General features: G+C 38.6%; 1 protein-coding gene across 3 annotated transcripts; it reads right to left on the reverse strand.

The window, feature by feature from the left end:
* Window positions 1-1,271: 1,271 nt before the first annotated feature.
* On the reverse strand, window positions 1,272-10,104 carry LOC127621291 (UDP-N-acetylglucosamine transporter-like). Of its 3 annotated transcripts, none has more exons than XM_052094820.1 (8): window positions 10,060-10,104; window positions 9,020-9,241; window positions 7,813-7,967; window positions 7,299-7,421; window positions 6,927-7,101; window positions 4,870-4,988; window positions 3,139-3,272; window positions 1,272-3,018 (listed from the first exon to the last, which is right to left on the reverse strand). In XM_052094820.1, exons 2-8 carry the CDS (start codon window positions 9,207-9,209, stop codon window positions 2,928-2,930), a joined length of 987 nt encoding a protein of 328 aa, XP_051950780.1. In that variant the 5' UTR covers window positions 9,210-9,241; window positions 10,060-10,104; the 3' UTR covers window positions 1,272-2,927. The 3 variants fall into 3 exon arrangements, with proteins under 3 accessions (XP_051950780.1, XP_051950781.1, XP_051950779.1); XM_052094821.1 differs by having other exon boundaries at window positions 9,969-10,075; XM_052094819.1 differs by having other exon boundaries at window positions 1,273-3,018; window positions 9,716-10,084.
* Between the last annotated feature and the right edge of the window lie 2,910 nt (window positions 10,105-13,014).

Here is a 13,014-nt window from a genome sequence, read left to right on the forward strand (position 1 = left end):
TCCACTTCAAGCAAGTGTACATTGTTTGTTTTTTTTCCTCATTATAGAGATTATTCGCATCTTGGTGTTTTCATCAAGCATTTTTTTATGTAGAATCCCAAAATTTTCACAAAAGTTTGTCGATGGATACAAAGCTAGGCACGCTCCGGACGCAAAGGCTAATCCAAAAGCCTAATTCTGCTGCTTCTGGAATTACCTAATTTCTTGCCAAATTGTAAGGTAGTATTGTAAGGCAGATGAAGCAAGATAATTTTTGGTTATAAATATACTCATAATCCAATCAATATTGAAAAGGACGTATAATAATTTTACCCAAGTGTGTGTACTATATATTCGCCATGGTTAAAATGTTACGTTGATCCTACTGCATCGCCTGTATTGAAAAAAATTTAAAGGTCAGTCTCCCCTGTGCTGTGCAACTCTAAATAAAACTCTATCCGTATGGTGCGTGGAGTTGCTGCCTATGCAGAGCACTTCAAATCGGTCAATTATAAGTCTCCATGTCAGTTAGGATGCTGCCATAGGAGGCAGCTGCCTATGTAGGCAGGAGACAGCGATGTAGCTCACTAGGTAATGGAACAGACCCAGTCTTGTTACTTAAGAAAGTGTACAGTTTAATACAGTATTGCCTTTTATCTCAGTTTGTTTAAATTTAAACAAAGTTTATGGTTAAATCATTCTCATATGAAAATTTGTATAAGAATGAAGGAGAAAGACATAAAGAGAAAAAAGTCAGGGACAATGAGGGCAAAAGGGGACAAGATTTTTTCATTCCACGGAGCATAATCTCGACAGTGAATACTGCTGCAGTGGTTTTGTTCCTGCAAGTCAGAGGATTTCTGTGGCTTAAATATGTATCCCCTAAATTGTCTGCAGCTGTCTACTAATTATCTTTTCTACTCACCTTTGAGCAAGGGAACGAGAAAGGAAAGACTTGAACAGTGCTGCCAATACTAACTCCCACCACTACTCATCAACTCATTAGAGGGGTACAAACCATCCAAACATTTCTACTGAGAAAATGAACACACACCTCCAAACAAAGAAGCACAACAAACACTCACCTTTCTTCTAGCTAAGTACCATCCTCTTCATCCTCCCGATTCTCCTAAACCAGCACAACTTAAGCAGGAGTGACTGCTTGATTATCACAAATAATCAAATCACTTCACTCAAGCATTAAAGCCATTGCGTTTGTACAAACTGAACTTATGGTGCCATATGGGATTTACGGACTTCAATAACAACATTACCGCTGCTGGTCTTCAGAGGTCATGGTAGAAGTTTATTGTTTGTGAGGTTCACAGTGTGGTTTGAATTCCTGAAAGACTAACTAGAGCTTAATGACTGATCAAACAAACATAGGAAAGCTGAACCAACTGCCTTTTTAAGCAGTTTTTTTCAAGCTGTGATTGCATGCATTGTTTTACAGTAATTACACTTTTTTGAAAAAAGCCAAGCCTGTTTAAGTTTTGTGCTGCCCTGGTGAAAGTGTGTAATGTTTGAAACAAACTGATAATTAAACACCTTTTTATATTATATTACTCTTCAGCAGTGACTAACATAGTTTCACACATTGTGCAAAGTAGCTAAAACTGCACTTCCTTGCATATATAATGGAGTAACTCAAGTATTCTTAGTTGCCTGGTGACAGAGGTAATACGTAAAATAATCTGTAATGATGACAGTGGAGTAATTCCTCAAATTGTCTGGCTAGCATTATTAGCATCAGTATCGTTATTACATCAAAGGTTTACATGATATTCACAAAAGATCCATTATTTATCGCCTTCATTTCTACAGCACCAACACTAAATCAGCAACCCAATCAATTAAAAATAACATTAAAAGCTTCTTTTCGGGACTTAAAGGGATAGCTGACCCAAAAATAAAAATCAGTCATTATTAATTTACCCCCATGTTGTTCCATACCTGTATGACTTTCTTCCTTCCATCCCATCTACAACGGACGTGAGTGATGTCACGTCGCAACACCCTGATGCTGTCTAAACTGGATGTGTTAAATCTGTCTTGTTGGCAAAATAGTACAGTATATCCGTTTACTCTCAGCGAGACACGGCACATCCAGCGTAGACAGCATCATTGATTATAATGGGAGCGATTTGCTTTTGTCGCATCGCATAAGGCAGATATTAGGCAGAATGTTAGTATCAGTCACCATTCACTTTCATTATATGAAAAGTATATCCAATGACAGTCAATGGTGACTGAGGCTAACATTCTGCCTAACATCTCCTATCATGTTCCACAGAGGAAAGTCGTACAGGTTTGGAAAATGAAGGGTAAAGAATTATGACAGAATATACATTTTTGGGTCAACTACAAAATATTCCTTTTAGCACAGTAATGCAATGCACCTTTCATCAACCTAAATTCCACAAAACAAAAGTTTTTGCAAGATTCAAGTTTAATTTGTGGTGAATTACGGCGAGCCACTGAAGCGATCCGAAAGCAGCCATCACCCGACAGAAATGAACATACATCAAACGATTCATGACAAATGAGAAAAGCCAAACTCTTCGGAATGGATATGGAATGGAGTTCTGTGCTACAATTCTCAGAAAGGTTTGAGTCCTGATTGTCCAAAAAAAAAAGATTTGAAAGAGTATGGCACGTTTGGAAAGGGTTTTATCCATCACCCATTGATAAGAGTATGCTTTTTACTCTAAAAGAGAGTTTTATTGTAACTCAAAAGGCATAATCGGGCTCTCCTTCAGGCCCAGAGCATCTCACGCAGTGTGCTTTAGCTCAGCACAGCATAGCAGTGGCCTAGCCTACTGATCCAACCTTGAATCAATACATTTTCCCCCTCTCTATACCTCCTCTCTTCTCTGTCCTTCCACTTGTTTCATCCTTTTGTTCTGCTCCACTTTTACATTACGCATCCCTTTTTCATTCCCTCTCTTTCATGCTTTGCTTGGGTTGGGAGCCGGCTTGCCCTCATAACCATAGAGAAATGTTGCCACTATGACAAACATTGTGCCGAGGAAGAACACACTGGATGGGAAAGAAAGACAAGTGTTTTTAAGGTCATTTCAGTTCAACTCCATCCCATTATAATGAAATCAAATGAATTTCAACACTACAAATCCTAAATGAGTAAAGAAAACTCAGTACCTGGTAGGCTCAAAGTCCTCGAGCCAAAAATATGAAATTAATGTGGAGAGGATAATTGAGAGTGATGTAGCAAAGCCTTTTAGTATGTTGTCTGCATACTTGATGACAGCCGCTATCACCAGCCCTCCAAGAGCCTGAAGGATAAAGAAAAATCTATTCATGTTGTTGCACATTGATGCGTTTCAGGTAAATAGCTCTCAGGCATCTCTTTAATTGTTAATAAGGAAGCAATTATACATTTTTAAATCACATGTGAAGTACAAAAACAAGTTTTCCAGTAATAGGTGGCAAACTTACAAGATGTGTTCTTGTGTTCAAAGAACAGGTTTAATGAAATAGAACATATCGCAGGGCTTTCTAAACACATTTTTAATAGTTGTAACAACTTTCTATCTGTATTAAAAGTACTTATCTTCATCTGTAACTACCATTTTGGTGTCATGTGTGGGTTATTTCCCAATTCCACCACTGTAACTTTACACCCATCTAAAAAATGCAAAACTGGTCAGTGGCAAGGAGGAGAGAGGATTGAGGAGTCCGGCCACCTGAAAGCAGTCGGGCCGCTGCCAGGGGTGGAGGAGACCCCTACCAGCAGCTAAAACATGGTAGGGTCAAAGATAAGACCCCCATCCATGAGCGGGTCCACCAGGGGCCGGAGAACAGCCTCCGATTCATCCGGGAGGAGCAGCTATCATCCAACAGAGGGAGGAGGAGTGACCAAGGACCAGGCTAGCTTATCAGAGAACTGGCAAGTAAGTTTTTTTTCTCTCTCTCCTGTTGTCGCTCCATGCTGGCCATTCCCTTTTTTTCTCCCCTTGTCTCCCTCCTAGGCCCGAGAAGGCAGGGAAGTGTGTAGATTATTTTTTTTCTTCGCCCAGAGATTACATTTCCAGACCAATAAAATGTGACCTTTGGATCACCTATGAGAACACTGCAAAACCACTGCAACTGGTGGTGCTAAAGCACAGAAAGCTGTTTTGACCAAGCTGAAGTAGCTAGAAGAAATCCTGAACAAGCAGCGAGGATGTGTATTTCTCTTCCATCAAATGCCTTAACATTAACTCACATTAACATGTCAATTATATTGCTGTGTATTTTAATCTTAACAGGCAGGGTTTTGAGCAAATATACATGGAAATAAGGTACTATCAGTATTGTTCCAATTGATAACATGTATTAACTGTTTTTGTTATTTTTTTAACACTCAATTCTCTCTAATCACCCCTCAGACTGTGTATAATGCACATGATAATACTGCCGGTCAACTTGTCCAGCAGGTGAACTGAAATAATTTGTGAAATTTTCTCAAGTGTTTTCTTTCTTACTGAGAAAATCAACAATTAATTTGTCATCGCTGCTGCAGCTTGTAAAGAAATCTGTTTTGTTTTTTTCAATCTGCTCGTTAGAGAAATCTCTTGCTTGTCGTTTGTATTAAGATTTCATGGTTGTTTCGCAAATTTGTGGATTAGGTTTTCATCTCATCCATGATGTGCGAAGGGCAGACCAGCTGAAAGTTGGTTTGCGCCACCTACCGTACCAAGGTAAAATTGCTGGTCAATTAGCGACACCTTTTGTAGAGGCGTGAATGTTTTTAAGGCAATCATTCACCTCACTTTTAATGTGAAAGGGCCATTCGTCTATGATTCGTTTCACATTGTCGCGTTGCCTTTGGTGTGCAAAGGCTGCCTTTTTTTTGTATTTTTTTTTTTTTTTATAAGTGTCTGGGCTCACCTGAAGAGCGACCACAATCCAGGTGAGAGTGTTGTAGCCCTGAAACATTCCAATTTCTCGGACTCTGGCACCATCATAGGCCAACATTCCAAAGATCCCGAAAACCAGACCAAACATGCCTGCAAATAGGGGACACGGTGGGACTTTTACTACCATTTCATACGCAGTACATAAGATACGTTTAGTATCATAAAAGAAGCAGCTTTCATAATTAAATAGTCATGTATATCTTTGTAAGTAAGAACAATTGAATAAGAAAAATAAAACAATCAAAATTATAAAAATGTAATTAATAAATGAGTTGAATGAAAAACATGCCATTAAAACAAGAACCTAAATGTGGCAGCGGGGGCGTGGTCAAGTGACCGTCCGGAGAGAGAAGCGGTAAGGGCACTTACACCTGAGCTAAATTATGATTAAACAGAGGGGAGAGTGTCGGGGCCTTTATTGTTGAAGCTAAACGTTTATTGTGAAGATAAAGTATTTGTGAAGCTGGCGTGTCGTGGCGCCCCTGAAAAAGCCAATAAAAGCTCACGTACCTGAGTTGAAGGAACCTGTTTTCCTATGTCCTCCTTGACGTCCATTTACACTAAATTAAATCATTCTGACAGACTTTGACATGAGTGCAGTGTTATTACAGATGGAATCAAATTATGTTGGCTCTCACAGAACAACAGGGATGCTTTTTTTTTTGGCTCAGTTCATTATGATGAACAGAAGTTCACATTAGGAGGTGAATCACTACCCCAATTCACTCATTCACAGTTAAAAATAAACTCAATACTGACACTCCACATGGCAGGAATGTAAACACTGAAAACTGGCTTTAGCTTCAAAATGTGACCTGAGAGATTTGTATTTTAATTTGGTGCAAGGACACTAGGTTGTTAAAAAATGACAATTTTGAAATTATTTAAAATATGACCTGTAAATAGATATTGGTTTGAAATGATGAAACCAGAACATTCATCTTAATAAATTGAGGTACTTGGAATCCAAATAAACTCCTTAAGAAAACAATACAGGAGCAAAGCATAAAACATCTTATGTGTGCCATTCTCCAAAGCATTCTGGAGTGTTAATTTGCACTCCACAGGTTAAATAACATCATGTTTAGATTTGAGGAAAAGATTTAAGCCACGCTCTCACTACACGATTTTTGGTTGGATTTTACTGTTGCGGACAGACTTCCAAGGTATGTGACAAAACCCCCAGAATGTGGGCTGGTGCTTGTTGTGTATGAGCAGTTCAGCAACATGATCTGAGCCTGTCTTAATCTGTCACAGACACTGCGATGTTTGATATTTTCACCACATAATCTTGTAGTGTGAACGATGCAGCAACAACAGCAAACTGCTCCAGCCAATCATATCATATCATGCATCTTTGTACAGGAATGGAAACCACAATTTGATCATTATTGTGTTTTATTGTTATAAACTAACAAGAATAAAATTTTTCCAAATAAATAATTGGTACTTTGACCAATTATAAATACTTGACATTGTGCAATGTTTTATTGACCTTTTCTCAAAAAAACAAAACAAAGACTGCCCGCATTATTATTTTTTCCATATTTTATTTATTCGTTTTATATTTTTGTTTTTGCCACTGTTGGTCTGACTCTTGGCCAAAGATCTTGTAATTGGTACACCTCGACTGGGATATGTTGTGTGGTATGTGCGCTGCTATGACTATATGATGACAGATGACAAGAAACCTTATTGTGTAATGTGAGCAGTACATCGATACAGATAGTCTGACAGTAGCACAGCTTTAACCTCTACCATGTCTTATTATTCCCCATCCAAAAACTGTCCCTTTAATGAGCAAAACTGCAATTTATTGATTTTCATATTCAAGTGTCTGAAAACTCCTCTTGTACAAAATAATTATTATTTAATGAGAAAAATATTTCTAAGAGGCAAAATCCACAAGTAGTCTTTACAGCAATATTATTCAACAGTCTTTAATGGTATGAGAATAACTGCTCCACTTCACTCATAAAGTGCTATAATGAAATTTAGAAGAAGCCTTTTTGTAACAAACATACTGACCCAGTTGGATATTCCGGACCCAAACACTCTGTTTGGTCTCTTTAAGGATCTTCTCAAAGTAGACTCCAGCAAACCCACTGGAGCAACAGGCTACCGACACAGCCACCAGCCCCACAAACTGTGAGCTTGCAGTCATATGCTCTTTCTTAGGGTCTGATGGGGAGTCTACTGGCCACTGTGCACACAAACAAGCACAAATTCTATTGATAATATATCAAAATCGAAAATATAAAAGTGATGGGGGGGGTGGGGGGGTGATATATAGAAAATCTAAATTCATAAATGCAAAATTTTTGTACAGTTTCAGGAAATCTAATTTTAAATTATGCTGTCTATTATTAGTATAATAATTGACATTTCATCCAGCATTACCTGTACAAGTGCAACCCCAGTCATGAGAATGAGTAGAGACAGCCACTGGTACACCCCAAGCCTACGGTCCAGCATAGACACTGAGAACAGAGCAGTGGTCAGGATCTTTAACTGGTATGTCACCTACAAGTGTACAAAAAAATAAATAAAAATAGATAAAACTTCTAAAATAATTCAGCTAGGGTTTAAAAGGAATTATCATATCTGCTGTACTATTCTTTCATTATGGATGGATGGATGGATGGGTGGATGGGTGTAGATATTTAAATGGATGGATGAATGTTGTAGATCTATAAAAGGATGGAAAAATGGTGTAGACCTATAAATGTATGGATAAATGGTGTAGACCTATTTTTGAATGGATGGTATAGATATATAAATGGATGGATGAATGGTCTAGATCTATAAATGGATGGATGTGTTGTGTATATCTATAAATAGATGTACAGACATAAGGACCCATGGACGGATGGTTTAGATCAATAAATGAATGGATGAATGAAGACCGACTCACTTGGTATGTAGCAGCATCAAGGTTAGATAGAGCTAGGTAGAGCAGGTTATTCTGCAGCGTGTAGATTCCTGAAGGAATCGCCAGCTTCAGCAACTCTGTAGGCTTCTGAAGAATCTCCTGTCTCAGAATACTGCTAAACGCACGGGCACTGTAACCTGCTCCACACAGACACAGCAGTTAACCCGCAATAATTAATCACATCTACAGAAATGACTTCCTAATGTAGTTTCAGCATCACATGTGAAAATTGCAAGCTCAATCAGATTGCAGACAGTCAAGAAACTTTGAAAAATATTGCCTGAAAGGTCCCAGGTTGATATTATGAGTGCTTGTGAGAAAGAACTAATCACTGGATTTGCCAAAGTTTTCCAAGTTAGATCAAATCTTGAAAGATATTCAGTGTTTTAAGTCACTGAATATCTAGTAGCAAGCAAACAAGATATTCACATGCAGAACTGTATATTCAACTTTTTTGTGTCTGTAAAATAATCAGAATGTATAACTTTTAGATGGACATTAACATCACAAAATCTAAACATCTTTTTTGTTATTTATTTCTGCGTTTACTTGCTTTCCATGGACACTCCCACACCATAACCTGAATGAATAGTTTACCATGTATACCAATCTGTGTTATAATCTATTTCAAACCTGGCTCTAAACATGAAACCAAAACAAACTTTTGACAGTTGTTTTACATGTTGGTTGGATGGTATCGTCCAATCTAAGTGGGTATTTCTTGGCCAGAATAAGATGCAATTGGATTTATGCCCAAGTCAAAAATCTGGCTAAGAGAGACCATCCCTGATGTAACTCTGATGTCTTGAGACAATGCAAACTAATGCAAACAAAATAAGTCCATGTCTCACACACCTACATCTCAGCCGGATGAACGCATGCTTTAAATACACAGACAGAGATGTTATGTTTCATTTCACACAGAATTCACTATCATCAACAGTCACACACGGAATGTGGTGGGTGATTTTCTAATAGTTCTGGTCAGGCTACATTCCTGAGTTATCGTGATGCTTTAAAGAAACCTTTTCTTAGAAAAGGTATCAAAACAATTTCAAGAAACCAGGGAAGATTGCTATGAGGCTGGTCATTATATTACACCACAAATATGTTTTAAGCCTAAGCGACCTGACCAATGTTTTATTTAAGGGTTGACATGGGCAAATAGCTTTGTTGAAAGAAAATTTACTGTTTTCCTTGAAGACAAGCCCCACGCATGTGAGAATCTTGAGAAGTTCGGCCACCACCACAGCAGAGGATGCCAGGTAACGCGGCCCATCGCCCTGTAGGGTACGCGAGTACCGCATGGTCAGCACCAGGGAGGTGGTCTGGAACACTAGAACTCCCAGAGAAAGGTACTTCAGATTGGCCGATGCCATGGTAACAGCCCCTCAGGAGGAGACAGGACAGGCTGGAGTGACATGAAAGAAAAAGGTGCAAAGAACAGACAGATGTTGAAAGACAATGTTGTTCCAGCTGGGTCTGACAGGCATGCTGCTCTGTAAATATTAATTGACATTGATGACGTGACCAGGGCTTATGTCCACACACTATATCTAGATTCCTTGACAAAGAAATTAAACATTAACAGCTACTTTATTTAAGACAGAGGATATAACAGAAGAAAAATACAATGATCTCAAGTTTAAATGCATGTAAAATAGTTTCTATGATAGATGAAAGTGTAAAATGTTAATTAACCTGTAAAGTAAATAAAAATGCAAAGTAAAATGCAAAATAGCGAGTATTTCCGAATTTACATGTGGAAATGGCTGAATGAATTTGTATATTTTTCCACAAATTACAAACGACTTAAGAATACAGTAGGTTTAACATATGAATATGATCCCAATTACGAAGTTTGCCATTTTAAACAAAAAGTTACCCTCTCAGAGATCAGGAAGAGAAGTTTCAGTAGTTTTTAAAGACGAGTTTGAAAGCAAAATTCTGGCCATAAAATTCAAACATCCATTCTTGCAGATGAGTTCCAGGAAAATACATTTGAGTTCATCGACAGACTGTAAATTATAGAGTTAAGTAGTGTCTTATTTTGATAGTTAAATACTTAGAGCTACTGCAGCTAAGCTGTTAGTTAGAAAAGTCAGCCGGAGTTACGAATCTCCATCACGAAATATCACCGGCTTTATGTCGATCTCATTGCGGATTTCTTCATTCATAACAAATTCAAGCCAAACTTCCAAGCAAGGTGAGTAGTGACATGCACAAAACCTTCATCTGAATCTCAACAGTCTTCCAGTACTTCCTAGTATTTTGTTGTTTCGCTCTCCGTTGCGACGCGTTGTCGGCACCTATTGGCTGGCGGGTGGAATGACGTTGGATACATTAGGTGCCGTTCACACCGAAACAGTTCTTGTTTACGTTTGCGCTCCTTTTTCTTTATTTCTTTGTTTTTTATGTAAACATGCGCTTGACGGACTGTTGTTTTCAGTGTCATGATTTAGGAGCACCTCGTGTCAAGTAAATAGTATTCAACTGTTAAAAACGCGTTTCTAGACACCTGGGGTGTATTCCAGAAAGCTGGGTTAACTTACCGTCAGATAAACCTTAAACTCTTGGTTGATTAACCCCAAACTTGCTTACTCTAGGTATGTCGGTTCCAAAACACCTGTGAGGAGTTAGTTTAATCAACCTACTGCTAATAACCTCGAGTTAATGCGCGCGCACGGCGAACATATAAAGGCATTTTCAATGGAACGCCGAATTCAGGAGTCACCATGGAAACTAATGGTGAAAAGTTACGTGCCGCGTACTTCTCCGAAGCGGAGTTAGAAGTTTTAATGTTGGCTTATGAGGAGTTCAAGCCCATTATAATGAAAAAAAGCAATACAGTTGCATATGCGAGGGAAAGACAATTGGCTTGGCAAAAAATAACTGACAGAGTAAATGCGTACCTTTTTTTTTTTATTATTATTATTACATTTTAAATATGCTTGCCTTTCTTTTGTTAATTTGCAAAGTTGAACAATTGTCTTTGAGCATGTGGCATGACTCGACAAGCATTTACTTTTCTCTACATCAGTTTCTTAAGAATGTATATTGACAAGAAATATTTAGGCCTCTTGTTTTATAAGGTGTAATCCTTCTGGAGCCAAAAGAACTCTTTCCCAAATCAAAATGAAACAGAAAAACGTTCTCCAAAAAGGTAACATTTTATTTTAAGTGTTGTAAGATTAATGTCTTAAGTTACTTTTACAGTATTCTTCCTATATAGCTAATAGAAAGAAGGCTGAGGCCCGTCTAACTGGCGGGGTCCACCTCCTCTCACCCCATCTGAGGAGTTGGCTCTTTCACTTAATAAAGGTCGCCCTGTGGTCGATGGTATTCCAGAGGGTACTTCGTCAGATTTTGCTACCTCCCACAACAACTCAAGTGACTTGGTACAATGTAGGTATACCATATTAGTACTTATAATTATTTAGTCATACGTTTGGACAAAACGCTCATTAACTCTTGTCATTAGGAAGAAGGCTAAATGCTTCCCAAATGCAGTCATTGTTTCACTTGTGCATTATGCATACAGATTCTATTTTACAGCATATGCTGTATACAGTAATCTGTTTTTTTATTCTTGCATGTTCCTAATGCCTTTATTCAGTGTCTGTCATACTTTAGTAATTTACACATTGAGTATCTTTTTTTTTCTTGCAGTTGCTGATGGACGCATTGTATTATTGGATCCTCCTGAAACCACACAGTCTGTCACAATTGTTAGTGGTGCATTTTAAGAACCAGTTGCTTTTAGATCTTTCACTTTGTCTGCCAGACAAAGTAACCTTGCATATTTCCACTCTAGAATGATGATGAAGAGACCACATCTGCTGTGACTGAATTAGAAAGTGCTGGGAGAGCCACAGAGGTATGATGCATATACTGGACAATGCATAGCTTTTTAGATGGAGTGAAAAATTTGTCATTTGTCCTGTGACCGAATCTAGCTGGGGATGTACATGCAGATGAGGGTCCATCTACCTCTACACATAATCTTAGCAGTGTAAGAACTTGTCCCTGGTTGTCCTTATTTACATAATGTTACTATGTGGCAGATTTTCTTCTTTAACCATCTTATTTAATTTGCCTTCCTAGTTGTCTGCAAAGGAGGTGTATAAGGTCCATCTATTAAGGCAAATTAAAAAAACTGACATGGACCTTATACAGCTTCAGCTAGGAGTGTGTGTGTGTGTGTGTGTGTGTGTGTGTGTGTGTGTGTGTGTGTGTGTGTGTGTGTGTGTGTGTGTGTGTGTGTGTGTGTGTGTGTGTGTGTGTGTGTGTGTGTGTGTGTGTGTGTGTGTGTGTGTGTGTGTGTGTGTGTGTGTGTGTGTGTGTGTGTGTGTGTGTGTGTGTGTGTGTGTGTGTGTGTGTGTGTGTTCTTATTTCAGGATATGAAGAAATAGAACAGATTAAATAAAGTGATTTTGACAAATCATGTCTAAGCGTTCTGCCATCTCTGTGGTCTGCTAGATTCAATGGGTTTTGTTCTAGGTCATCTTCATCAGGACAGGGGGGATGCCTCTCCTCTTATTGTGGCAATGTTGTGAAGTACCACACAAGCAACCGTGATGTCACATGCCCTATTTGGAGTGACCCTGAGCCCACGCAGACACTGAAACCTCGCCTTCAGAATGCCTATTGTCATCTCCACCTTGGCCCATGTTCTGCTTTGAGACAGGTTGAAGCGTGTCTGTGGTCCGGATCAGGGGAGGCAAGGGTATCCTCTGTCCCCCTGCAAGTATAGAAGTGTCCTGTAATGTTTGAGGTGTTTTGTAAATGTAATAGACTACAAGCATTTGTCTAACAAAACGTACTCTGTTGGAATTTGTTGCACAGAGATGACTCTCTAAATATTCTGGCATCATGTACAGACCCAGGCCATTTTGCCTCAAAATTAGTGATGAGGTGGGTTGCATCACATATTACCTGTGGAGAACAATAAGTTTATTATTTGTAACCCCAATATTAAGGAGCCAAAATATAGCTATTACCTGTACATTGATGCTATGCACAGACTTCCTATAACATAATCTCCCTCATTGATAGATGGAGATTTAATAGGAATGTGGGTGCCATCAATGCACCCAATCACGTTTGGGAACCCTGAAATTAAGATTAATTACAAGTTTAAGAAGTCTGTGTAGCCTTTACGTGTGTGAGTCAAAATAAACCTAT

This window comes from Xyrauchen texanus, chromosome 27 (genome assembly GCF_025860055.1).
Source record: "Xyrauchen texanus isolate HMW12.3.18 chromosome 27, RBS_HiC_50CHRs, whole genome shotgun sequence".
NCBI lineage: Eukaryota > Metazoa > Chordata > Actinopteri > Cypriniformes > Catostomidae > Xyrauchen > Xyrauchen texanus.